Source organism: Lynx rufus, unplaced genomic scaffold, assembly GCF_022079265.1.
Source record: "Lynx rufus isolate CCGP_SWC_20201006 ecotype Redwood Valley unplaced genomic scaffold, mLynRuf1.p SCAF_7, whole genome shotgun sequence".
NCBI lineage: Eukaryota > Metazoa > Chordata > Mammalia > Carnivora > Felidae > Lynx > Lynx rufus.
Window position 1 is genome coordinate 60,199,169 of NW_025814889.1, and position 27,536 is coordinate 60,226,704.

A 27,536-nucleotide genomic window follows, 5' to 3' on the forward strand; every position below is an offset into this window, starting at 1 on the left:
CCATCAATTTTTTCTTGGAGTAATCTCTGAAGATTCCTGCTCTTTCAGCACATGTCCTGAGATTAGTAAATAAGTCTCCTTCACATATACCCCAGGCACTTTTCAAACTGTTGCTCCTGTGCCTGAATTATTTGTGATGCTTGCTCTTTAAGGGCAGGGACCAGTTTCCTATTGCCCTCCACCTCTTTTGTTAAGCCAACTGATTTTTAAAGTCCCCAGAGTTAAACTGTACTGATTTTAAAAGCTCCAGAAGTTAAGCCCCATTGGTTCCCATAGCCAGATGTTAATGGGAATTTGTCTTCACAGTGCATGTCCCCAGTGCCTGAGATGCCTGGGGTGGGGTCTGATACTCTTCCGTGCTTGTGGTGTCCCTCCCATTTGTGGTTTGTCTTGTCAGGGGGTTGGTTCCCAACCAGTCTCTACCTCTCCTACCTTTCCTACCTCTCTACCATTAACTATGTAAGGTGTGTTCTGCCAGTCTTCAGGTTGTTTTTAGAGTTAGTTGTACAGATGTGACGGTTGTCTTGGTGTGCTCAGGGGACAGGGTGAGCTGAAGATTCTCGTACTCCACCATCTTGGTTCCCCACCCTGGGTCCTGTTTTTTAATTCATTCTGATAATGTCTTTAATTAGTGTGTTTATAACATTTACATGTAGTGTAATTATAAATATGGTTGGATTTAGATCCAACATCTTATGATTTATTTTGTTTGTTCCTTCAATATTTTGTTCCTTTATTTTAATTCATCTCTTGTGATTTTGACTATTATCTCTGTACAGTTTTTCAAGAGGTTTCGCTAGGAATTTTATATATATATGTGTGTGTGCATATGTATGTATATATATGTGTGTGTGTGTATGTATGTATGTGTGTATATGTATGTACACATACGTATACATATATATGTATCTATACATATATACGTGTATGTATATATATATACACATACACATATACATATACACACATACATACATATATAACTAATAACATATTAGCAGGCCCACATTGTCAAGTGCGGGCTCAGTCCCATGAATCATGAGATTGTGACCTGAGCCGAAATTAAGAGTTGGATGATTAGCCAACTGAGCCACCCAAGCACCCCAACATTTAATAATTTCAAGTGACATGTTGAAACCTTTTCACTTTATAGGTCCATTTACCCTTCCACTTTTATGTCATAGTTATATATTATATCTACATAAATTGAAAATTCTATCAGGTAAAAGTCATAGTTCTTGTTTTCAAACATAAGACATTTTATTTGAAAAAAATTTTTTTATTACATTTATTTTTTGAGAGGCAGAGAGAGACAGAGCATGAGCGGGGGAGGGGCAGAGAGAGAGAGAGGGAGACGCAGAATCTGAAGCAGCCTCCAGGCTCTGAGCTGTCAGCACAGAGCCCGATGTGGGACTCAAACTCAGGAACCAGTAGATCATGACCTGAGCCAAAGTCGGACACTCAACTGACTGAGCCACCCAGGCGCCCCCTCAAACATAAGACATTTAAAACACTCAGAAATAGATCACTGTATTTGCCTATTTCTGTTCTCCTTTTTTCCTGATGCTCTAAGTTGCCTTCTGATACCATTTTGCTTCTCTCTGAAGAATTTGTTTAGAACAAATCTATTAGAAATGAATTCGTTTTCTTCTGAAAATGGTTTTTATCTCACTTTCATATGTGAATGGTATTTTTGCTGGGTATAGAATTCTGGGGTGACAGTTCTGTTCTTTCTGTATTTTAAGTGTTCCACTTTCAGTTTCAATCATTTTGGCTTCTGGCCATCCTGATTCTGATGAAAGATTGATAGTCCTTCAAATTGTTGGTTCTTTGTAAGTATCATCTGTCTCTTACTGTTTTCAAGAATTTTTCTTTGTTTTTAGTTTTCAGAAATTTGATTATGATGTGTCTCAGCTTAGACCTACTTGGATTTATCCTGTTTGCGTTTTGCTGAGGCCTGAAAATGATGAAGACAGGAAGATTTCTGAGGAAGAGACAAAGTGTTGCATAATTTAAGCTCATAAATAACTGTTCCAGCTAAATATGTTTCCATGTTACTTTTTGCTTTTGCTTCCATATTACTTGATTGACAAGTTAGAATGTAGTTGATAGGAAATACAAACTATAATAGTATTTTAACTTCTGTTACTATTATGTCTTTTCAGCAGAGGGCTTTTTCAATCCATTCATAAAATAAATATTCTAGTATATTAATGAATGTTACATATTCCTAGAGCATAGAGAGACAGCCTTATAAAATCCACTGGGAGATGTTAAAAAAAAAATCCTTTAGGAATGGTTTTAGTCCTCATTTCGTCTTTAATATTTTTCCAGGGGCACCTGGGTGGCTCAGTCGGTTAAGTGTCCATCTATTGGTTTCAGCTCAGGTCATGATCTCATGCTTTGTGAGTTCAAACCCCACATCAGACTCTGTGCTGACAGTGCAGAGCCTGCTTGGGATTCTCTCTCTCCCTCTCTCTCTCTGCCCCTCTCCCACTCTTTCTGTCTCTCTCCCAAAAATAAATAAACCTAAAATAATTTTTTTAATTAAAAAAAAATAAAAATTTTCCAGATTTATCTACAAATAAAGCATGCACTGGGCCATATCTTATGCTATCCAAAAAAATTTTCTATCCATGTTTTGAATACTGTGGCCAGTTTTTTCCTATTGGAATGAGATGTTTCATGGAGTTTCTAGAGTCCATTTGAGGTTTCATCTGGTGCTATCAAGTCACCATTCTGATTGTGGCAGCTCTTATCTTTATAGATTTTACAACTTGATCATCCCATGTTTCTTTTTGGAATGTCAGACCAGATTTTGCGTGTCTGTGATGGAATCTTTGAACTTCTCCATAGATTTATGATTTTATTGTTTTATCTGAGGCCCCTGAATAAGGACTTGTGGTCAAAGAACTTAGCTTACAACACACTTTAAAGTAGTTCTATACTTACATATGTATGTATACTAGTACATACATAGAATATTAGCTTGTATAGTATTTTTATTGTGTGTTGTCTATTTTAGGTAGTGTCAAGCTATCAAATATAAGTCAGTTTGTCCCCTCTTCTCCCTCCCTGTTTGTTTTGTTCTGTTTGTTTTTGTGGGTTTATTGGTAAGGGGACTTTAAATAACTTGAAACTTTTACTCTGAAGGATCTAGTGTTTCATGGTAGTGGAGTTAATGGCAGATATGGTGACTTAAATATGAAAGGATATCTGTATTATCCATCTATAGCATTTGGTAATTCTCTTAAAAAGTTTGGAGAAACGACAGGACATTGTTGGATGCTAATGTTTTCCTAGAAGCAGTATCTTGGATAGACACTGGATAGTTGTCCTTCTGTGTTTTAGCTAGTATGGAACATTGATAACTAATGACCCTTTTGCTTCTCATTTTTTCAAGTACCTTTTGCTAAACCTCTCAAATCTTAGAAGACAAATCTTTTGGTTGTTTTATCTGGGGAGCCAGAAGTTGTATTAATTTCCAGCTTGTTTAATTTTGGAAGCTCTCTAGAAATGTCTAGTCACATATTGAAGATTGTGTAAATTGGCAGTTTTACCCTTTAATTTATTCTAATTGAATCCTATTATTCAGGTTTGAACTAGTACAGTAGACTCTAACAGTCACATTCTGTAGCAAATTTCTGTCTTCCTAAAGTTGATGAAATCCTTAATTATAGCCGTTAACTGGGATCCATATGAGAGTTTTAACTTATAGAGCTGGCTTCTGGCCTAGTAATTTTATAGTGTGATTTTACTTTTTGAGAAAACCCTGAAGAGAGTATGGCTCATATAGAAGGTAAGGTAAAACTTAGTATAAAGAGAAAATTTGAAGGTAGTAAGTTTCAGGGGCACCTGGGTAGCTTAGTTGGTTGTGTGCCCAACTCTTGATTTCAGCGCAGATCATGATCTCACAGTTCATGAGATCAGCACAGAGCCTGCCTGGGATTCTCTCTCTCCCTCTCTCTGCCCACCCCCAGTTTGTGGCCTGTCTGTCTCTGTCATTCTCAAAACAAATAAACAAACAAACAAAAAGATGGTAAGTTTCAGAATGTTTACATTTTTGAGAGAGATTATTTTAGAATTAAAATTTGTTTTGAGGTCACTGCATACCAAATGATGAAGGTAACTGTTTCATATTTTGTCTCCTAATATTTTGAGCTCCTCTTAAATATTTATTGATTTTAACATATCAAAAATTTCTGATAATGGCTGGTGCTCTAAGTAATATATTTTTTTTAATTACTAAGGAAAGTGCAAGAGTTAGGATTATAATAGTTCCTATAAGAAGTAGTTCCTCCAAAAGAAGGACACTTTGACGTAGCATGACACATAAGAGACCACTTTGGCTGGTCAGTGTGTGTTGTGAATGGGGTCTCAGGTCACCTAAGCAGAGGCTAGGAAGGATCTCCTAGTTAGTGACTGAGAATCATGAACCACAGAATATAGACTGATAAAGTGACCTTTTTCACAAATAACAAGATGAGAGAGCGCCCTCATGAAGAGCACAAATTTTTTTTTATTAAAGATTTTATTTTGGGGCACCTGGGTTGGTTAAGCATCTGACCTCGGCTCAGGTCAGAATCTCGCTGTTTATGAGTTCGAGCCCCCCGTCGGGCTCTGTGCTGACAGCTCAGAGCCTGGAGCCTGTGTCTCCTTCTCTCTCTGTTCCTCCCCTGCTCATGCTCTCTCTCTCAAAAATAAATAAAAACATTTAAAAAAATAAAAATAAAAAGATTTTATTTTTCAGTAATCTCTACACCTAAACATGGAACTTGAACTTAAAACCCCAAGATCAAGAGTCGCATGCTCTACCAGCTGAGCCAGCCAGGTGCCCCAAAAGCACAATTTTTATACAATATAAAATGTATTCACTTGATTTGTGCTTCTTTTCCCCACCATAGATTCAGGGTGTTTTAAATACATTCTGATTATTTCTGCAAATCATTTATATATGCTTTAATTTTTTTACTATTATAAATTCACTTTCAAGCTTATGCCATCCTAACAGAAGCAAAACTGCAAGGGTTCTTAGATGTTTTTTTCTCCCCATGAACAGTCCTATAACAATTGTAGCTTAAGAAGCATATCTATGTTAACATGAACCTAAAATAATAAAATGGTATGCTGGCTTTGTTTTGAATCTTGATTTTCATTTTATAGGTATTCCTTTAGAAATGAGTTGCACAATTGAGAAGGCACTTGCTGATGCTAAAGCTCTTGTTGAAAGATTGAGAGATCATGATGATGCAGCAGAATCTCTGATTGAGCAAACCACAGCTCTTAACAAGCGGGTGGAAGCAATGAAGCAGGTTTGATTTTTCTTCTTTCTTGTTGATTCTTTTTTTAAAAAGCAGTCCTAGACATTTATGTATTGCTTGAATCATAAATTTCTGCCTAATTAGTATTTAGGTTTTTTTTAATGTTCTATAGAATTTAAAAGTAGCTTGACTTCTATGTTTTAATTTTACTTACATTATCATATAATTTTGTCACATCCAGGTGACAGTATATATGCATGTATACTCTAAAAAGTGTAGATTTGATCACTTGTTTTTCTGACAGAGTTGCACATTGGAGTTTAGAAAATATATGAATATATTAGGTTCAGATATATATGACAAAAGCAAATAATAACTTTTACTAATAGTGACACATACTTTTCTCTCTCATATTTTTATAATGTAATGTTCATATTTTTCTCTGTAAAAGTACTTAGTGATGTTACTTAACAATGAAGTAGTTTTTGAAAATGATGTAAGGCAGTATCTGGTTTATACATTAGGCAGTTGTTGAATTTGTACTTACTACCTTGTTTTTCATTTAATGCTATCAATAAAAGAAGAAATGAAAAGGGCTTCACTTCTTATTCTTTTATATAAGAACTTGCATATAAGAATTTTCCAGTGGTCCATGGAGTTCAGCTATCATTTTAAGCCTTATGATAAAAATTTTCAACTCTAAGAGAAATATAAAATCTCTGCTATTATGATGGAAATCAGGGGAGATGTATATTCATAGCCTACTCTTGTGAAACTCATTCATTTTGTAAAAGGAAGCAATCCTGGGATGATGCTTTTAACAAAGCTACTAGAAATAATGGAGCAAATTTACTTGTTTTGTTGCCCTAAACAGATTACCTATCTCCCTAACTATCCAGTTTGACTCATGCATTCCAGTAAACATATCTGGTATTGAGTTGTAAAAACAAAAGAGTTTGACAACTAAAGTTAAAAACCAAGAATGTTATAATTAATACATTACTAAGTGGAACATTAAAATGCCTTGAATATAGGGGCGCCTGGGTGGCTCAGTCCGTTAAGTGTCTGACTCTAGGTTTCGGCTCAGGTCGTGATCTCATGGTTTTGAGAGTTTGAGCCCCACATGGGGCTCTGCGCTGACAGTGTGGAGCCTATTTGGGATTCTCTGTCTCCCTCTCCCTCTCTCTGACCCTCCCCCCACTCACACTGTCTGTCACTGTTTCTTTATTAAGAAAATAAATAAACTTAAAAAATTAAAAAGAATAAAATGCCTTGAATATAAAGGAGTACAGTTTTAAAGTTAGATTCACCTTAAAAATTTTTTCATTTCTTTTGCCCATGTTCTTTTACTATTATTATTGAGATATAATTCACAATACCCGTAAATAAAAGGTACCCTTTTGAAAGGTATAGTTCATTGGATTTTGGTACATTCACAGGTTGTGCTACCATGATCACTGTCTAATTCCAGAACTTCCCATCACCCCCCAAAGTCCACCTCTGTTAGCAGCCACTCCCTTGGCTTTCCCTTCCCTCTGGCAACTAATCTTTCTATCTCTATGGATTTGTCTATTTGGGACATTTCATGTAAATGTTGTTCTATATGTGGCTTTTTTTGTGACTTTTTAAAATGTTTTTGTAGTTCATCCATGTTGTAGCATATATCATTTTTTTTTCCTTTTAATTGCTGACTTAATATTCCATCATATAAGGATATAGTGTATTGTGTCCATCAGTTGATGGACATTTGGATTGTTTCTATTTGGGGGCTATTATAAATAATACTGCTATGAATATTTGTGTATGTTTCTGTATAAACATATATTTCTAGTTATCTTGGGTATATACCTGGGGGTAGAATGGATGGGTCATATAATAGCTGTGTTTAACTTTTTGAAGATCTGCCAGACTGTTTTCCAAAGCAGCTACACCATTTTACATTCCAATCAACAATAGTTTCTCCACATTCTAACACTTGTTATTTGACTTTTTGATTAAGATCATCCTAGTGGTTGTGAAGTTGTATCTCACTGTTATATTGAATTGCATTTCTCTAATGACTAATAATATTAAGCATCTTTTTATGTGCTTATTGGCCATTTGTATACCTTCTTTAGAGAATTGTCTCTTCAGATCCCTTGCCCATTTTTTCCCCAGCTTTACTGAGATAGAATTGACATACAACATTGTGTAAGCTTAGGGTGTACAAGATGATTTGATACACATATGTATTGCAAAGTGATTACCACAGTAAGGTTAATACCTCCATCGCCTCACATAATTACCATGTATGTGTGTGTGATGAGAACATTTAAGATCTACTCTTATTAATTTCTAACCATAGAATACAATATTATTAACTATAGTCACCATGCTATACATTAGATCCCCAGAACTTATCTTATTTGCCCATCTCTTAATTGGGTGGTCTTCTTATTGTTGAGAGTTTTAAGAGTTCTTTATATATTCTGGATATTAGATATATATATATCTCATCAGATATATATCTCAGAAATATATTTTCAAATATTTTCTCCCCACATGTTCTTTTTTAATCTTTTCATTAGTATCAGGAAGAAATTCAAGAACTTAATGAAGTTGCAAGGCATCGGCCACGGTCCACATTAGTTATGGGAATCCAGCAAGAAAACAGACAAATCAGAGAATTGCAACAAGAGAACAAAGGTAAGATATATATAATCACTTCATTCCAGTGAACATATGATTGTAAAAACAACGGAGTTTGACCACTAGAGTTAAGAACCCAGGAATGCTATAATGAATTAAGGTACTAAGTGGCTCATCAAATGCCTTGAAAATAAAGGAGTTTAAAAAATGTTTTCCATTTCTTTTGCACATGTTCTTTTGTTACTGTTTACTATTACTTGTTACTCTCATCCACATACCATAAAATCTACACTTTGAAGAGGATAGTGCATTGGATTATAGTTAAAATTAGTTACATTTAGTTAAAAGAGAGCTTTAATTTACAATTGGACTATTAATTTGGAACCAGTGGGGCAATGGCCAACTAAATTTACTCTCTGTTACTAATCTTATTTCTGGTCCATATGTCTAAGATCTATGTATTAGTTTTTATCCCTTTCCTGTATATCAGTGTCTACCTTGCTTGGAGTCATCTTAGGTTCTCACCCTCAATATCCAGTTTGTACCATTGTTGTTACCTATGAAATAATTCCCTTTCTTTCTCTGTGGTCCCACTGCTTTGGCTTCTTGCTTAGGCATTCATAATCACGTCCCTGAACTGTCCTCATTGGTCTCCCTGATTGCAGTCTCTTTTCCCCTTCAGTCTATCTTCAACACAGGCATCAGATTAATTTTTCAAAGATATATCTGATCATGCTATTCTTTTGCTTTAGAACCTTCACTGTATACTTATTTCCTTATCCAAAAGCCTTCAAAATTAACTCTAAGCCTTTTTTTCTTTTTCCCATACCTCTCTTCTCCATGAAACCTTTTTTCTTGCCATCCTGAACTAGTCCCTCAACACAGTATCCACTGTCATGCCTCCCTATTCAGAATGTCTTTTCCTTTATTTTTCAGCTAAGAAATGCAAATTAATCTCAGTAATGTAAAGCTTTCACCACTTTTTCCTCACAGACTTCTCTCATATATATTTGGGTAGAGCTCTATTCTGTACTTTATACATTGTATTATAATTATTTATGTATTGGCTTTCTCGACTAGACTGTGCGCTCCATGGCCTTTTGGGAGTTCCTAATATACAGCATTATCTGGTATTTAATTGTTATTCAGTAAATGTTTGTTGAAATGATTCTATAAAAATTAGTTTTAAATGGTTATTCAAAAAACTAATAAAGGACTCTATTTGGTATCCTTTATTTCTTTATGGCAAGATTTTTTCATATGTTTTCTTGCCAAAATACCCTCTTTATAAAGTTGCTTTTTTGATAAATGTAATTGGGAAGAGACTATTTTGTACATCTTTAACTCAAGTTTCAGTAAAATATACTGTTTTTCTTGTTGTTCTTGATAGAATTGCGTACATCTCTGGAAGAACATCAGTCTGCCTTGGAACTTATAATGAGCAAGTATCGAGAGCAAATGTTTAGACTGCTAATGGCTAGCAAAAAAGATGATCCAGGTATAATAACGAAGTTAAAAGAGCAGCACTCCAAGGTAATCCATTTTATAAACATAATTTGAAATGAAAAAAAGCACAAATCAGTTAACTTGTGTTGAGATTTTTTTTTTTTTGCTGTTGTTAAATCACAGGTATCTAACACGATACTGAATACTTCATCTTTCTGAAATTTTCTGCTTTTCCTTATTTTTTTCATTACTTGTTACATATTTTGATTATCCTCCTAACTCCTTTTGTCCCCTAATAGCTTTAACATACTTTCAAAAATAAATTTTATTTGGGAAGCTAAAGGTAAGTGTATTCAATTCAAAATTATTCTGTAAGGTTATCTGCTTTTAAGAAATATTTCTTCTAATATGTGTGTTGACATTTGTTGCAAAAACAAAAATTGAAATGCTGAAAACATTTCAGAAATCTGAAACCAGCTAAAGGTAGATTTCTTAAGACTATTTACTGAATGAGGCTACTTCATCCAGATTATAAATAATACTGAGTATGATGGAAAAAACCATGGGCGGCTGGGGAGGAAAAGAACCAACATCTTAAAATTTTGCCCCTTGCTGCCCCCAGGTGCAGATCAGTTAGCACCATTTTTAGAGACAGAGCCCAGCTGGTTAGAAATTTGTGTCTTTCCCTCTGCTCATTTTACTTATTGACATCCCTGTGTGTTTCCTTTTTGTATGTCCCTGTGTTTGTTAGCAACTGCTATAAAGACAAGTAGAATAATCCTTTCCTATTTACATTTTAAACTGAGTTTTAACTGCTGGTGTGAAATAAAAATATTAGAATACTGTGATTTCTAGCTATTATCTGTATTGGATAATGGTGAGCTAACTATTAGTTATAACTAACATTTAAGAAATACTGTTTTAAGACATGTTTTCATCTTTCTCAATTATTGAAATACATTTTAGAGTCCTTAAAATAATTCTTAATTCTTCCATCTTAGTGCTTGTGGGTATTTTTAAGTTATTATTCTATTAAAATTAAATATCTAGTAAATCTTTGTGTGACAACTTTACATTATTAAGGAAGTTAGTAACAGATACTTCTTGTGTCAATAGTAAAATAGATTAATAAATAAGCGTTTAATGTTATCTAATTACACTATTCATCTTCTAACTGAAGGGGAATAACCTTGGATGTTTAAGTGGCAATCTTTTGAACATAAATTTACCTGTTGTTAGATATCATTATAAAAACATTTACATTTAATTGTATAACTTGACTGTTTCTTTTAAAGGTACAAAGATGATTTAAATTATTGGTAAAATAAATTTAAATTGATTTAAATTATTGGTATAATCTTGAGAAATTCCAAAAGCCCCTAGTGTTTAAAACCTAAGAAATTTTTTAAGATCTAAAGGGAATACTCTGACCAAAAAGTGTTTAGCATAAGATACTGCAGGTTGCGAAGTTGTCTGGTAGCAACTATGCCAGAAGCAAATGTTTTCTAAAACACATAAGATTTTGCCATTCACTAGAGCAATTTCATTAATCCGTAAAGTTAAACATTTCTTAAGATAGCTGTAAACCATCCTTTTTTACTATGGAGATTGAATTCATCTAAGTGCTGATCCTTACCTTCCATAAAATGACTGTTCAGTTACTTGTTGTTAATTCTAACTAATACATATTAATGTTTGTGATTTTGATTTTTCCCAAAAAGGAGACACTTCAACTCAAATAAACATTTATTAACACTTGCACTGGCTTAGTTATTAATCATAAGATGAATAAATACGTATGTTCCATTACTTTGCCATAGGAGCTTACAGTGTAAAGGGAGATAGATAGAAACATACCAAATATAAGATAGGATGTGATGAATCCTAAAATAGAGATATCATTTAATATGGGAATATGAGTGGAAGTAAGATTAGTTCTCATGAGGAGAATCTGGAAAGGTGTCAAGAAAGGAAGAAAAATCCCATCTAAATCCAGCCTTGAGTTAATTATTAGAGGGGGGGAAGTGTCAACAAGCAGAAGTGGGTGAGCAGAGACACTTGTGTGATAAAGGTGCAGAAATAAAAGATTCCAGGATGTGTTTAGGTATTGACACTCTGATAAGCCTAAACACAAAAAAATTTTATAACACATTTAGATTAACAGAGTTACACATAACAGCATTTTGGCGTGAGACCATTTTGAAACCACCATGATACAGAATTTCTCCCTCACTTAGAAGTTTTTGAGCACAGATTTAAAAATCAGTAAAAGGTTTGAGAAGAACTCATTTTTATCCAAATACTCATTTTTACGTTATTTTTGAACAGATGCCTTTTTGGAAATCTTAAAAAAACAAACATTTCAAACAGTTGGCTAACACGCATGAACTAACACTCATCAGTTTTTTAAATTACGGATAATATCCGTATTAACATTATAATGACTCTATACTACAGATTGACATGGTACATCGTAACAGCTCCGAAGGATTCTTCCTTGATGCATCTCGACACATCTTTGAAGCATCTCAACATGGACTGGAGAGGAGGCACTTGGAAGCAAATCAGAATGTACACTAAATAAAACAGTCAACTTTTGGGGTGTGGATGGAAGGGGGGAGGTCCATTTAAAACGTTCTTTTACATTGAATTTTCCTGCCAGTTTAAATCAACAAATAAATGAACTTGCTTTTTAAAAATGCTGTGCTTTTGATAGCCATGCAAAAACATTCAGTGTAGAAACTTTAAATCTGTCATTTCTCTGTGTATTGTATCATACACAGCCTGTTAGGTAATTGCAGGCTTTAATGGTTGTTCACGCCAGCTTTTCATTTTATCGCTGAAAAATTTTAGTAGTCTTTAAACAATTACCCTCTTTGGGAACATCAAAGATGTTTTCTTGGCAGTCATTTTAATCTAACTTCATAAAAATTTTGCTCAAACTATTTTAATTCAGATTTCTGATGGTTAGTAGTCCTTCAGTTTGAGTTCACAGTTACCTAAAAATGCCTTTGTTTAGGTGTTATGATTTAATAGCATACACTATCTTGTCTTAACTTTGTTTTAATTGTGACAAGTCTTGACTGAGCAAAGTTGAATAAACCTAAACGAGTTAAAAATGAGCATTTCAAGGATTATATCACTGACAATTCAAGGATTATGTTACTGACACTTTGTGCCTTTAAGACTGTTTCGAAAACACAGGTCTTAGCCTCTTGTGTTCATTAAAAGGTCTATGATGCTTCCCTAAAAATTTTATTGTAATAAATGAACTATCCATGAACTGGGTCTAGAAAAATACTACTCTGTTTGAAGTCTTGGAATTTTGTTTTGTTTCGTGATTTTATTAGAACAGGCTCTGTCCTGAAAAAATTAGTGGAATCTTGTTTTCTTCCATTTTAAAGGCAAAGAATTATTTCCTTCCTGTACCGTCTTTTAACCTAAAAGGACAGTAAATGATAAGCTGAAAAAAGTGTTGGTGTTCAGAATTTTTTCATTATCCTTAATCTGCTGCTGCAGTTATCTGTATTTAACTTGCTTTTAAACATTATGCTCCCTTTCCAGAGGGAGGGGATTTAATCATTTTCAAAAAACTGTTTCAGAATATGACAAATGTTTGTCTTGACACTATTCTTGCTACCATAAAAATTCTTGCTATTGCTGTCCAATAGCACTTTCTGAAATGATGGAAATGTTATCTGTGCTGTTCAGTATGGAAGCCACCAGCCACATGTGGCTAGTGAGCACTTGAAGTGTCACTAATGCAACTGAAGAGCTGAATTGTTAACTTTTTAAAAGGTGTTTAATTTTAATTGACATTTATGTAGCATCATATTGGATAGGGTAGATTAGTCCTTTTATTTTGCCGCCTTTTAGCATTGTATAGGTTTTTCCATTAAAATAATACAAGGACTTGCATTTTTGTTGGCTAGAAGATATTGTGTGGTTTGCTAAAGATACTGTTTGTTCTCCATATTTCTTTCACAGTTTACTAGTTTTATAGGTTTTGGGGGTCGCCTTCAAATCCTTTTTACAAATAGGGTATATACGGCTATTTAAGAGACAAGGTTTGGGGGCAGTTTTGAGCTTTTATACTTGAGTTTTGACCTTAATATAATAAAGTCACCCTCAACTGCCAGTGAACAATGGTCTGTAGAAGCTGTTTGTTGAGAAATGATTATTCTTAAGTTTCTGCTGGTTTTTAAACCTTGTGTCTGTCTCTTTCACCTGACTAGAAGCTCCTTGAAAGCAGGAAACATGTCTTAATAGGCTTCGTATTCCTATTGCCTAGCACAGTGCCTGGCACATCATGGGTGTGCAAAAATGAATACCACAAGATTGGAAAAAACTTAGCTACTTGCTGTACCAAATAAATGTGGATATCTATTTTATACCTAAATTATATTTTGAACAGTTTGCAAAGAAGGCCATTTAATATTTTAATACTTAAAAGCAGACTTATGTTCATTTTACTTAGTATTTATTATTATCTGATCTGTTATATACCAAATACAGGCAAATATAAACAAGATACAGTTCCTGCTCTCAAGGAGGATTATAACCTGGAAAAGTTTTAGGTTGGATTGAGATCATCGCTTCTTGGCCTTTTGGCTAAGATCAAGTGTAGGTTGGATTGAGATCAATGTTTAGGCATAGATAATAAAGATTTATAAATCATCAAGACTTTAGAGATAAAGAGATTGTATGTGTCAAAAATTTTTGTCTTTCCCATTACTTTAGTAGGTGTAGGTACAAAAAAGGAAAGGTTGTTGATCATTTGTGGTAAGAGGAATGTGAAATAGTACTCTTCTTGCTAGTGGGTTTAGTTGTAATTATGCTGCTTATCCTTATTTATAGTTCTAACAGAAATCTGATTTCAAAAGCACATTCATGGTCAGTCAACTTTCTTATAAATGTGTTTGATATATTACATTCATGTTAAATGGCAATGTAAGAATATTACATTCATATTAAGTGGCAAAGCAGATTTTTTTTTTTTTAAAGAGAGTATCCAAAAGTAAAAACAGTTATTTCACTGATTTGCAACTCCCATCTTTTTTTCAGGAATTACAAGCACATGTTGATCAGATAACAGAAATGGCAGCAGTAATGAGGAAAGCCATTGAAATTGATGAGCAACAGGGCTGCAAGGAACAGGAACGAATATTTCAACTTGAAGTAAGTTTTAAATTGTAAATTGGGTGAAAACTGTCCACACGAAGATTTATGCCAGAAAATACATCCCATTTAAATAAATATATACATCTCGGGAAAACTAGTAATGTTCTCTTTCTTAACCTGGATATTGGTTATATGGGTATATAATGCAAGACTATTTCAATAGTAATACAAGAGTCTAGGATCAATATAACTTATAGCAGTATTTGAGCAAATTGACATTTTTTTATCCTATGTGTTCCTGCTATTGGGTGAATATGCCTTTTAACTTAGTAACTTAAAAAATTTCTTTATTTCTATTGGAGATCATGGTGATGCAGGGAAAATTATTTTAATCCACAAATATTCTTTGGGCATTCGTATTTTTCTGTGGAATATAAAAGCTTTTCTGTCTTTTATTGTGTGGTAGTGAAAGCATAAGTTATTGTTGAATAGTTCAAATCAGTAGACTTTTATACTTTAAAAGCTTCTTTTTGAAATGATGGTGGAGATACTGGTTATAGAGGGCCAAAAGTGATTTCAGTCTCTAAGCATAGTGTTCTCTCATTCTTTAAAACAGGGCTTAGCAAACTTTTTCAGTAAAGGACCAGACAGAAAATATTTTTTTGCAAACCAGACATTCTGTGTTACTCAACTCTGTGCTACTCAACTCTGTCATTGTAACACAAAAGCAGCCATACACACAAAAAAATATTCAGTTTGCCTATGTTCAGTGAAGTTTAATTTACAATAACAGGCCTCAAGCCAGTCTGTAGTTTGCTGATCCTTGCTTTATACCATTGAAACGTAGAAAGTAAGACTGAGAACAAAGTAGTTGTTAAATGTCTGCAAATTCTTACAGTAACTAATCTAGAAGAAAAAGAGTTGTTGATCAGTGCTCAATTTGGCCACCTAACTATCCTTCTTGAAAAATCTCAGATCTACTCAACCAGCCCCACTGCTTTCAAATTCCAGTGAGGAAAACCAAACTTTTCCTGTATTCCATGCTAACATGGAAAGTAGTAAAGGTACTAACTAAAGTCCTAAGAGGTTCTCATCATTGGCTTTGTTGTGTTTATATCGATATAAATCTAGATGTTACTTTTCCTTGTCTATACTGTGATTATAAAATGAGGCCGTTTCTGAGGTTCCATTTACAGTTACAGCTGCATAAATAAGGCGGCTTTGACCTGATGGAAAAGGAGCACAGTTCCTACCTCTTTAAAAAAGTGTTCTCTGGATTCAAGTTTTCAACTTTGTATATTCATTTAGTCTATTTCTGCTCTGCCAATTATAAAACTTTTTGTCATACCTTCTTACGTTTGGCTTAAGATGGGTTTGTATTTTTGTAGCTATCTTGGTGACTACATCTTTTTGTTTGCCTTCTTTTAGCAAGAAAACAAAGGCTTGAGAGAGATCCTGCAAATAACTCGAGAATCATTTCTGAACCTTAGGAAAGATGATGTGTCTGAAAGTTCATCTTTGTCAGCATTAGTGACCAATAGTGACCTGAGTCTGAGGAAGAGCTGAAGAGCCTGTAAGTCTGTGAGCTTCCTGCAAGGCTCCAAATGGTCACTGGGACTGGCCTACTGACATGAATGAATTAACAGAAAAATCCATCTCAAGCAACTCTTTATTTTTTTTCTATAGTATGTACAGTGCACTGGCAATGACATTCTTATGCTGGCAAAAATGCAGAATTAATGGTTGTAGATTTTATTCCAAAATATAATTAAAAAATAGAAACTTTGTTAATTGGGGAACAAACTAAAGATTTTTTGAGTGACTGCTGAACCTAATAGCAGTACTGTTGCTATTCTGGCTGATACTTGGATAAACATGAATATTCCCAATAAATGTTTGGGAATTCATAACATTATCCAAATTTTAAAATACACATCTTGGCACAGTTTTGTGAATGGAAGACTGTCATATTAAATGTTATTTCTCCTCCCTGTTTGGTGTCAGAGTTAACAAATAGCTTATGTACTGTGAGATTTCAGCTTTAATGGTTGCCTGTCTACCTTCCCATTACTGTAAATTTTGGTCAAAGAAAATTCAGTTTGCAAGACTGTAGGAATGTTTCAAATGCACCATAAACAAAAGTTAATTTAATTTTAGCTGATTTGCCATAATTAAAATACTCCACTAACAATTATCCATAAGTTTAAGTATATGAAATATCATTTCAGGAATGAAAGAGAAAGAATATTACTTTCTAAGAAAGATCTTATAAGAGACATATTAGTAGGTTAAACTACTCCTTTGAGAGATTTAAGTTTTGGTCCTAAAGAATGAAGATGAGATTTTTCTCTTCTCTGGTTGATCTTTAAGGATATTAGGTAGTTCTTTTAGCTAACAGAGTTGCAGTGTTTGATATAGCAAGCTAGGTATGGTAATGTCAAAGTAAATTGGGGATTCCTCTGCCTCATTGAACCCTTTTTTAAAAGTATTCTTAAGAAATACAGAAAGTAAATTAAAATTTCAAAATAAAATTTGTTTTCTGGTCCTCATAACCTGTAAGATTTTTCTTATACTGTATCAGTCAAAGGGTGGGGGTGGGGGTGAGAGGAAATCTGTAGATTTATAAGTATTTGTTTTTTGTGTTGTTTTTTTTTTTTTTACAAAATCTATATCCAGTATGTAAATTTTTAAAAGCCACTAAAGAAATGTACTTTAACATCAATTGAAATCTAAGTTTTTCTTATTTTATGATTATAGAAGGATAAAAATATCAAATATGATTAAATATACTAATTTATATTAAAATTAGCACAATAAAAAATTCTACTTTTGGGTATGTAATTTGTTAAAGAAATATTCACATGGTAGCTTTTGTGTATAATTTCATATATTGGTAAAATTCAAAGCTACTTTTCACTTTGGAATTTTTGTATATTAAGTTTGGAGTAAGTGGGGCTGATGTGGCTGATTGAAAAGGGCTAATGGCCCAAACACTGAATAGATTCCTTTTTTCAGAGGCCTTAATTGATATTTTATAAATGACAGTTTTTATTTTTAACCTTTTCTATTGGTTTGGGGTAAAGAATCTATTAATTTGGTGGCACATTCATTCATACAGTTTTTATCCCAAGTCAGAATTAAAAAAAATACACAGTTGAGATGAAGTCTGAGGCAATTCATTGAGGCAGCTCTATTATAAAATGTTTCTTGATAACTATTTTTTTATAAACAAGTTAATTTATTCTTGGTCTTCTTACTTGGATATAATTTTAAGATCTTGGAGTTTAAAGACATTTACTTTGTTACATAGCAACAGTTTTCCATCCATATATTTTTTGTTTTTAAGCAGAACCTTAAATTTATGTCTGAGAGTGTATACTGCATAGGAGCCTATTTTATCAATAAAGATGAGTGGTTGAAATTGATATGGTCTCCAAGTTAATGTGAGAACAATGCTTACATACAGTTTATTTTTCTGGCATTTCATCTCTTACCACAAAACTAGTACTTAGCAACAACTTCTATCTGTATTTCTTAGGAATTGGCCAGCAACTTATTGCTGACCCAGCAAACCTTTTTATAATCATATGTGGTGGATTTAAGAGTGTCCCTGCTGCAGGGGCACCTGGGTGGCTCAGCATCCAACTCTTTTTTTTTTCTTCAACGTTTTTTTTTTTTTTTTTTTTTTTTTTTTTTTTTTTTTTTAATTTAAGCATCCAACTCTTGATATGGGCTCAGGTCATGGTCTTACAGTCAAGAGAATTGAGCCTCGAGTCAGGCTCCACACTGGGCATCGAGCCTGCTTGGGATTCTCTCCCCCTCTCTATCAAAAATCAGTATTAAATTTTTTTTTTTTTTTTTACAAAGTGTCCCTGCAAAGGCACGTCCAAGTGCTAACCTCCTGTACCTGTGAATGTATATATCTTTTCAAAGTTTATTTTTGAGAGAGAAGTGGGGTAGGTAGGGGCAGATAGAGAAGGAGAGAGAGAATTCCAAGCAGGCTCTGCACTGTCAGCATAGAGCCCAATGCGGGGCTCAAACTCACAAACTGAGCTGAAGTCAGATACTTAACTAAGCCACCCAGGCACCCCAACCATATATTTTAAGTTTATTAGAGAGAAAGAGGGAGAGTGTATGTGCCTGTGAGGCAGGGAGGGGCAGAGAGACAGGGAGAGATAATCTTAAGCAGACTCCAGGCTGCCAGGGCAGAGCCCGACACAGGGCTCAAACTCACGAACCATGAAATCGTGACCTGAGCCGAAATCAAGAGTCAGAGACTTAACGGACTGAGCCACCCAGGTGTCCCATACTGACCACATTTTTAATAGTTTTTGCAGATTTAAGGATCTTGGAATTAGATCATCTTGAATTTAGGATGGGCCCTATATCCAGTGACCGGTGTCCTTATAAGAGAGAAGGATATTTGAAACAGGCATAAGGAGAAAGCCATGTGAAGACAGAGGCAGAGAGTTATGCAAGCTGCAGAGCCCTAAGGTGCCAACAGAAGCTAGGAGAGGGGTATGAATTGAATCATCCCTCAGAGCCTCCAGAAGGGGCCAGCCTTGCTTGACATTAGACTTCTGGCCTTCCTGATTTTTCAGAACTGTGAGAGAATAAATTTCTGCTAAGCCACCCTACCTGTAGTAATTTGTTACAGCAGCCCTAGAAAACAATGATCTATTTATCATCTATCCACTACATGCTTTTTATTTTATAGTGGAAATACAATTCTAAAAAACCAGTTCTACACAACCTCACAGAGTGTTTTCTGCTCATATTGGTATTCTTTAATATCAAGGTGACTTCCAAAATTTTCTATTTCTAAACTGCCTCAATGACCGGAAGATCACAGATCCATAACTCAATTTTTGGTGATCACTACCTTTTTTGACAGAGTAAAATAGGAGTTCATTTTTTAGTGAAATATCAATGAAGAATAATCTCTAATTGAAATTTGAAGGGGCTTTCTTTTTACATCAGTGGCTGCCTCTCAGCCTCCTCTGTCCCTTTCTTCTGACTTTAAGCCCCAGGGCTCAGTCCTTATTCCTGCTCACTTCCTTGGTGATCTCACCCAGTCTCATGACTTTAAATACCACCTGTAATGCTGATGACTCCCAAATTTACAGCTCTCATGAACTCTGGACTCTTCCAACTGTAACTATCAAAGATCTCAGACTTAACATGCTCCAAGCAGTCTTCCCCCCAGGCCTCTCCATATGCTTCCCTGAGATGGTGACAACTCCATCTTTTCAGCTGCCAAGGCCAAAAACCTTCCTGGCATCTTTGACTCCACTTTTTCTATCTTGCATCCAATTCATCAGCAAATCCTATTGACCCCCCTCCCTTCTAAATATATCAGAATCCTACCATCTCTCACCATCTCTACTGCTTCCCCTGGTTAAAGCCACATTATGGGGGCGCCTGGGTGGTGCAGTCGGTTAAGCGTCCGACTTCAGCCAGGTCACGATCTCGCGGTCCGTGAGTTCGAGCCCCGCGTCAGGCTCTGGGCTGATGGCTCAGAGCCTGGAGCCTGTTTCCGATTCTGTGTCTCCCTCTCTCTCTGTCCCTCCCCCGTTCATGCTCTGTCTCTCTCTGTCCCAAAAATAAATAAATGTTGAAAAAAAAAAAATTTTATAAAAAAGCCACATTATGATAGTGTTAGAGTGAGCAAATTAAACCTAAGTATCATACAATAAGGAAATAATTTACTTCCAGATTACTAATTTACTATCAATATCTACCCAAAGCAGTTTATATGTACTGTGGCTTAAAGATTCTAGCAACAGGAACAAAAAAATAACTAAATTTACATAATAAAAACCTGAATGCTATACTGCAGATGTAATTACAACCATGTAAAAACTGCATAGCGGGTGGGGTGCCTGGGTGGCTCAGTCGGTTAAGCATCCAACTTCGGTTCAGGTCATGATCTCGCAGTTCTTGAGTTTGAGCCCTGCATCGGGCTCTGTGCTAAGAGCTCAGAGCCTGGAGCCTACTTCGGATTCTATGTCTCCTTCTCTCTCTGCCCCTCTCTTGCTCGTGCTCTCTCACAAAAAGTAAACATTAAAAAAATAAATAAATAAAATGCATAGGGGGAAATGTCCAGAAGCAAATAACATCAGTATACTTCCAACTAACTCTGTTTTACATACACTAGCCAGTTAGTTTTCTGTTGCCTGCAAACCAGTTTTTTTGTGACTATCTTTGTATAGATGTATCATAATTTATTCAACTCTTTCTTCTGATGGATATTCAGACTGTTTGAAATTTCTGTTAAAACAATGCACCCAGGGGCGCTTGGGTGGCTCAGTCGGTATAGCATCCAACTTTGGCTAAGGTCATGATCTCATGGTCTGTGGGTTCGAGCCCCAAGACAGGCTCTGTGCTGACAGCTCGGAGCCTGGAGCCTGCTTCGGATTCTGTGTCTCCCTCTCTCTCTGTCCCTCCCCCATTTGTGCTCTCTCTCTCTCAAAAATAAAATAAAAAAAAAATGCTTCATTAACTCATGTGCATAATTTATGTACTGCGATTTCTGGTGTATAAATTCTCAGAAGTTGGTTAGGTTATGTTCCTTTTTGAGATCTTTCACATAAAGGAAAAAATAAATGTAGACGGTTAAAAATCTACCATACAGAAAATATTACAGTTTAAAGTAAGTCAACTTCTTCCTACAACCTGTGTCTTCCCAGGGGTAATTAGAAGTTTCTTCTGAATCAGAAAAACTTCCCTATAAATGTTTTTAAACATATTTACACACAAATACACATAATTGGAATCTTACACCTTGGTTCCTCAATTTTTTTTCATTTAATGCTATCCCTCACAAGTTTTTTTTTTCCCACATGAGCAAAAGGAAAAGAGTAAACCCACTGCTTTGGAAAAACTAAAGCCTGCAGAAAATTCACTATACTGAAATCAGTATCAGTAGGTAGAACTGGACCCAGAATAAAAATATCCTGATCTTGAAACACAGGATATATACTTCTTGAGTATCAGATACTGCTAGGAAGGCTACATTTGGGCTTTCTATAAAACTAACAAAGCTGGGGCACCTGGGTGGCTCAGTCCGTTAAGCGGCCGACTTCGGCTCAGGTCGTGATCTCGCGGTCCGTGAGTTCGAGCCCCGCGTCAGGCTCTGTGCTGACAGCTCAGAGCCTGGAGCCTGTTTCAGATTCTGTGTCTCCCTCTCTCTCTGACCCTCCCCTGTTCATGCTCTGTCTCTGTTTCAAAAATAAATAAACGTTAAAAAAAAATTTTTTTTAAAAAGTAACAAAGCTGGTTAGAATCAGTGTTTCTGCAATAACCCCAAGCCTCAGCACACTGCTTTTGTCTGTATATACATTTCAAGATGAATAGGGCTGGCCCTTGGCTACTTTAAAATGCCAAGGATTTATCAGCTGCATCTCCAATTTCAGCACCACTCAGTGGGCAAGTGCACAGTGCTATCAAATCAAAAGCTGATGTGAGATCAAGTGAATGCATTCCTCAAATGTGAACTTCTTCTAGAATATGTTTAAGACCTATCTCTAACTGAAATTTAAATAAAAATTTGAAGGGTAAAAAAAGACCTATCTCAAAGATTATAAGGTTTTTATTCCCAGTCATGTAGACTCTAGACATACAGAATACAAGAGGTTAACAACATTCAGTGGAAAATCACTGGGATACACAATTGAAGTAATTCAGGAGGGAGAGCTGATCTGGAAGAAGAGTAGCTCTACTTGTGAAATGGAAGACTGTCCTATGTTGAAAAACCTTCAGGCATTAATAGGATGAGAGACTTTTTTCAGAAAAAAGCCTTTAATCCTGTCCATGAAAACAGTCCTCTAGAACCCCAGGCCCAGCCCTAGCAATACAATGTATTTCAGTTTTCAGGAATTTTATTATATGGATGGTCTCTCCAAAGGAGACAGCTAGTTTAAAAAACATGTTGAGGTCCAGTTCAATTGCTGAAAACACAGCCCATGGAGAACTGGGGAGCAAAGGCACACTTAATGTGTCTCAATTGCTTCTTCCATCTGCATCATTTTTGGATCTTCTATCTCCTTCCTTAAAGCTCCCAGACACGCATCCATGCTTTTCCCAGTGCGCCCACCACAAGTTCATGCAGGGCAGAGCACGTACAAGCCACTCTGGACAGTAGAAAATCTATTGGCAGAAGGAGCCGTGAACCTCAGGTGAATAAGCCGTTTAGCCCTTAAAAACTTCAAAGTAAAAAAGTAATTGTGGCCATTCTTCAATCTCCTTCCAAAAGAAGGAATTCACCCTTGGGGAGCAATGGAGTCAGGTATATTATACTTGTATACAGGTACGTTAATAAGACTCTGGAACAGAAGGAAAGATTTTGAGGACTATGGCTTTTGTGGGTCACCCAAGTGTTCTGACCCACCTGCCAGGGAACAATTGCTAAATTCTAGGGTCTTGGAAGGAAATCAGAAAGGTAAATAAGAAGACAAGGTATGCTCTGGGCAGTTTTGTAGTATAGTCCAAATTTAACGAGGAAGATGGACAATGAAAACAACTACCATATAATCCAATAATCCCACTCCTGGGTATATATCCAAAGGAAATGAAAAGCAGGATCTTGAAAAAATGTAACTCCCATGCTTATTGCAGCATTATTCACAACAGCCAAGACGGAAACATCCTAAGTGGCCATCAACGGATGAATGGATAAAGATGTGGCTTATATATACAATTGAATATTATTCAGTGGTAAAAAAAAAAGAGAAAGAAATCCTGCCATGTGCAACAACAAGGATAGACTTGGAGGACATTATACCAAGTGAGGGAAGTCAGAGAACGACAAACACTAGATGATAACACTTATATGTGAAATCCAAAAAAGCCAAATTCCTAGTAACAGAGGATGGTGGATACCAGCAGGTGGGCGTGGGAGAATTGGAGAAACGTTATTTAAGGAAATTAGTAGACAAATTCTGGAGCCCAAGTGCACTAGGGATTATAGTCATCAATACTGTATTATGAGGGGCGCCTGGGTGGCGCAGTCGGTTAAGCGTCTGACTTCAGCCAGGTCACGATCTCGCGGTCCGGGAGTTCGAGCCCCGCGTCAGGCTCTGGGCTGATGGCTCGGAGCCTGGAGCCTGTTTCCGATTCTGTGTCTCCCTCTCTCTCTGCCCCTCCCCCGTTCATGCTCTGTCTCTCTCTGTCCCAAAAATAAATAAACGTTGAAAAAAAAAAAAATTTTTTTTTAAAAAAATACTGTATTATGAACTTCAAGGTTGCCAAGAGACTAGATTTTAATTGCTTTCACAAAAAGAATAATTATGTGACACAATAGAGATGCAAACTAACTCTACGATATTAATCATAGGGTAATCATATTGTAGGAATAATCATAGAGTAATATTTAATAAATAATTGTATCAAATCAACATACTGTACCTTAAACTTACACATTATGTCAATTATATCTGAATTAAAAAAAAACAACAACACTGGGGCACCTGGGTGGCTCAGTGGGTTAAGTGTCTGACTTGGGCTCACCTCACAATTCATGAATTTGAGCCCCGCGTTGGGCTCTGTGCTGACAGCTCAGAGCCTGGAACCTGCTTCAGATTCTTTGTCTCCCTCTCTCTCTGCTCCTCCCCTGCTCATGCTCTGTCTCTGTCTCTCAAAAATAAACAAACATTAAAAAAAATTAAAAAAAAAAACAACAACACTGACAACCTCCTTCCTGGATCAAAATGCCAAAAGCTGAGAATGGGAGAGCTGACCCCACCAAGCACTCACCTCACCAAGCACCAATGTGAAGGGCTATAAGGACTGGCTGGGCATACAGGTGGGAGAGACTCCACTGGAGGCTCTCCGTAGAGAAGAGAAGGCCTTGAAGCTTTTCTTTATGCCTTTAACCACAGTACATGGAATGCACTCTGCCTCCTTGTGGTTTTGTTACTCCTACTCATCCTCCAAGTCTCAGCTTAAATGTCATTTCAAGGAATTCTTCCCTGGCATCCCGATTCTACCCCCTACTCCATCAAAAATTTCACTGCCTACCATACCTCCTCTGTATAACTATTGAAGTATATCTGTCTCCTCACACTCTAAGCCCTGAGATAGGCACCATGCCGGAATATTTTGCCATCTTCTTCCTAGTGCCCAAGGCAAGGCCTGACATTTAGGAATTTAACTCATATTTATTTAATGAGTAAAGGGTGAGAGCCAAGTAAAAACGACTATCATTGTACGTATTTTCTTTATTTTGCCTATTAATACTGATGTAGCTTGATCCAGACCTGCCAACCTCCCATGTAATGACTATATGGTAGTCCCTGGGTAAGCCCAAATTTCCACTAACTTGAGCCCCTCTGTATCTCAGTTTCATAGAATGGGCCTCACAAACACGGTGGCCAAACTGCCCAGAGGTCTTCCAATCAACATTCAGGGTGAAATGATTTATAAAGGGCATTAGTTTGCTAGGGCTGCCATAACATATCACGGACTGGGTGCATTAAACAACAGAAATTTATTTTCTCACCATTCTGGAGGCTGGAAGTCCAAGTTCAAGGTTGGGTTCCACTGAGGCCTTTTTCCTCTTCTTGCAGAAGGCTGCCTTCTCACTGTGTTGTCACCAATCCACCAGCAGAAGAGAGCTGAAAATAATTAGTGACTTACATTTTCATCATGATAGAGCATAAAGCACATTTGTATAGGGAATCAGGTATCCCAAATTTTGATCTGGGCACAGTTATTGATAAATATCCATATAATTGACTCCTTGGTCAAGAATTTACTCAGTTATAAAATAAGGGACCAAGTAAGATGATCTCTAAGGTCTGTTTCTGGTCTAACAGTATAGCAATTTCCTTGGAAGAATCAATTTTCTATCCCAACCTTCTATAGATCTACTGATCCATGGCACGAGTTAGCTGCTGTGATTTAGCAACCTGGTAGCTAACCTCTAACAGACTGGTCAGAACCAAAACATTTAAGGAATAGTATAACTAATTTTCTGGTAATACTACTACCTTTCTTCAGTTACACAAACCTGAAGTGCTAATAACCAACACAAATCAGCCCACCAAAGACGTCAGCTTTCCTTCTAACAAGGGATATAAATTTAACACACTGCCGCAGATTTCCTTCATTTCCTACTATTTCGCTTAGGCTTAAACCAAATTTTTTAAATAAAGATTTAATTCTCCAGATTAAGTAATTTTATACCTATGACACTTCTGTCATGTCTTCACTGCTACGGTACAAATACAGTTGGTGAGAAAAAAAAAATCTGTTAAGAATAATGAGACTTTTTAGCATTTTTCTTCAAAATAGGTATTTATTATTTAAAAAAATGATACAAACTGGCATTTTATGACTCACAAATTATGAAAATTTTTTAAGTAATTTGTCTCAATCCTCCAAAAAAGTGTGCTCTGTCTTTACAGTCTTCAGTGGCAGTACATTTTGATGGTACAGAAAATAACTCCCAAACATTCCATATAACTTGTCAGAATGTACAAAGATATGGCAGAAGCCACAATCCCTACGGTAATTAAAAAAAAAAATTCAAGTGTTACTGAAGTTATATAAACAGTGAGGGTTACATAATAGTAAACACCTGTGTGTAATTCTGCAATGCAAAAATGATTAGTTTTGTATGTTTTCGCTTTCTGTATGTTTAGTTTTATGTTTCAGCCTTTCCAAAACAAATGCAAAAGCTGAAAATTTTCCAGTTACCTAAAACTCCAAAAATCTATCGTGCTGTGAAAAAACTCTTAAAAGCAGCATCATTTAAATAGTGGTTAACTCACAAATGCGTTTGCAACCACCACAACTACCCTCACCGTTACTCATTGTGTCAGAGTCACCAGCTTCCGATCCAAGGCAGAACCAGATGCCGTGAGGAGTGGGTACGCAGCCCAGGGCATCGAGGTGCTTGCTTGGGGCGGGGCGGGGGGGGGGGGGTCAAAATGGAAGGAACTTTCCTTACAGAGTCCAAGAACCTGATTAAAAGTAGCTCCTTTAAATTCTTTAATCCTTTTTGACCCCCTCCCTCCTCATCACTAAAATATAGATGGTACAGAGTCTTCACACAAAAGAGAAAATTTTTGACACTATTTTTACATCAATGCTAATAACAACCAATTTAGCAGAAACAACTAAAAAATGCAAATGTTAAAAGGTTTCCTTACTAAAGGGACTACAGATTAAGGTAGGCGCCAATCGGTTTCTTTAAAAAAAAAAAATTCAAACACATTTTAGAGATCAGAGGTCAACACTATTTTAAAAGGCCTTTAAAGAAAAAACCCGAGGCCGTTATATCCATATCTGACCTATGTAAATCACCCTATTTTCAAATAACGGACATAATTTAGTATTTAAATTAGCATTGTAAGCAATAAAGGACAAAAACAAAGTGCCTACTGAACTTATATACTTTATGATTGAGATGGTAAATGTGTGTTTTACCACAATTAAACAAAAGAAGGGTACCTTCTGATAACACATCAATAAGGACACCGTGAAACTGTGCAAAGCACACATACATACGCCTCTGTTCTTATCAGAGTTGCACCGGAGACTGCTGCAGCAGGCTGGGCATACACACCAAAGCTGAGGCAACGCCTGGGCAGTACTCTGAGACCACACTGACCAACCCCCTTTGGCATCTACAGAAGCAGGGGTGTTCTCTCTCCGGCTGGCTGTTCCTTCTGGAAGAGCTCTTTGATCTGGGCTATTCGGCCATAGAGCCTCTCTCTCAATGGAGGGATGTGGTAGCTAGGGTCCAGGATGTTTGTTACTCTGCGCTCTCTTTCTCGCTTCCATAACTTGTATGGGTGGGGAGGAAAAAATGGTCGCCCTCTTTCTCTTCGAATCTGTAACGTGATTCCACTCACAGCAAGCATCCCCCATACTGCCAGGATAATAAAGTCTAAAAAAACAACAGAAAAGCAGTTTGAACTCTTGTCTCTTAAAATACCTAACACAGCTCTTAACATTTAACTTCTCATAGTTTAAATCTGTGTCATTCTTTCTCAGTACAATTAAGACTTTTTGGTGAGTTTGACCAAACATGTATATCTCCTCATTTACAAACCAAGGAATAAATAAGGAAGCCAC

At 36.0% G+C, this 27,536-nt stretch overlaps 2 protein-coding genes across 4 annotated transcripts in view; one reads left to right on the top strand and one right to left on the bottom strand.

Moving 5' to 3' along the window:
- The window catches only part of FGFR1OP2 (FGFR1 oncogene partner 2), a 34,092-nt gene extending 17,457 nt beyond the window's left edge, over positions 1–16,635 (top strand). For 2 of the 3 annotated variants that reach the window (XM_047065082.1, XM_047065080.1), the window contains exons 2-7: positions 5,164–5,312; positions 7,829–7,946; positions 9,280–9,422; positions 11,793–11,906; positions 14,400–14,513; positions 15,885–16,635. In XM_047065082.1, the coding sequence (XP_046921038.1) occupies positions 5,178–5,312; positions 7,829–7,946; positions 9,280–9,422; positions 11,793–11,906; positions 14,400–14,513; positions 15,885–16,022 (762 nt within the window). In that variant the 5' untranslated portion in view covers positions 5,164–5,177 and the 3' untranslated portion in view covers positions 16,023–16,635. The remainder of the gene's footprint in view (positions 1–5,163; positions 5,313–7,828; positions 7,947–9,279; positions 9,423–11,792; positions 11,907–14,399; positions 14,514–15,884) is intronic. The other variant, XM_047065083.1, reaches the window with a different exon arrangement.
- A 9,511-nt stretch (positions 16,636–26,146) lies between these two features.
- TM7SF3 (transmembrane 7 superfamily member 3) overlaps positions 26,147–27,536 on the bottom strand; it is a 35,974-nt gene continuing 34,584 nt past the window's right edge. Inside the window, exon 12 of the mRNA XM_047066067.1 lies at positions 26,147–27,348. Coding sequence (XP_046922023.1) covers positions 27,086–27,348 — 263 coding nt within the window. The 3' untranslated portion in view covers positions 26,147–27,085. The remainder of the gene's footprint in view (positions 27,349–27,536) is intronic.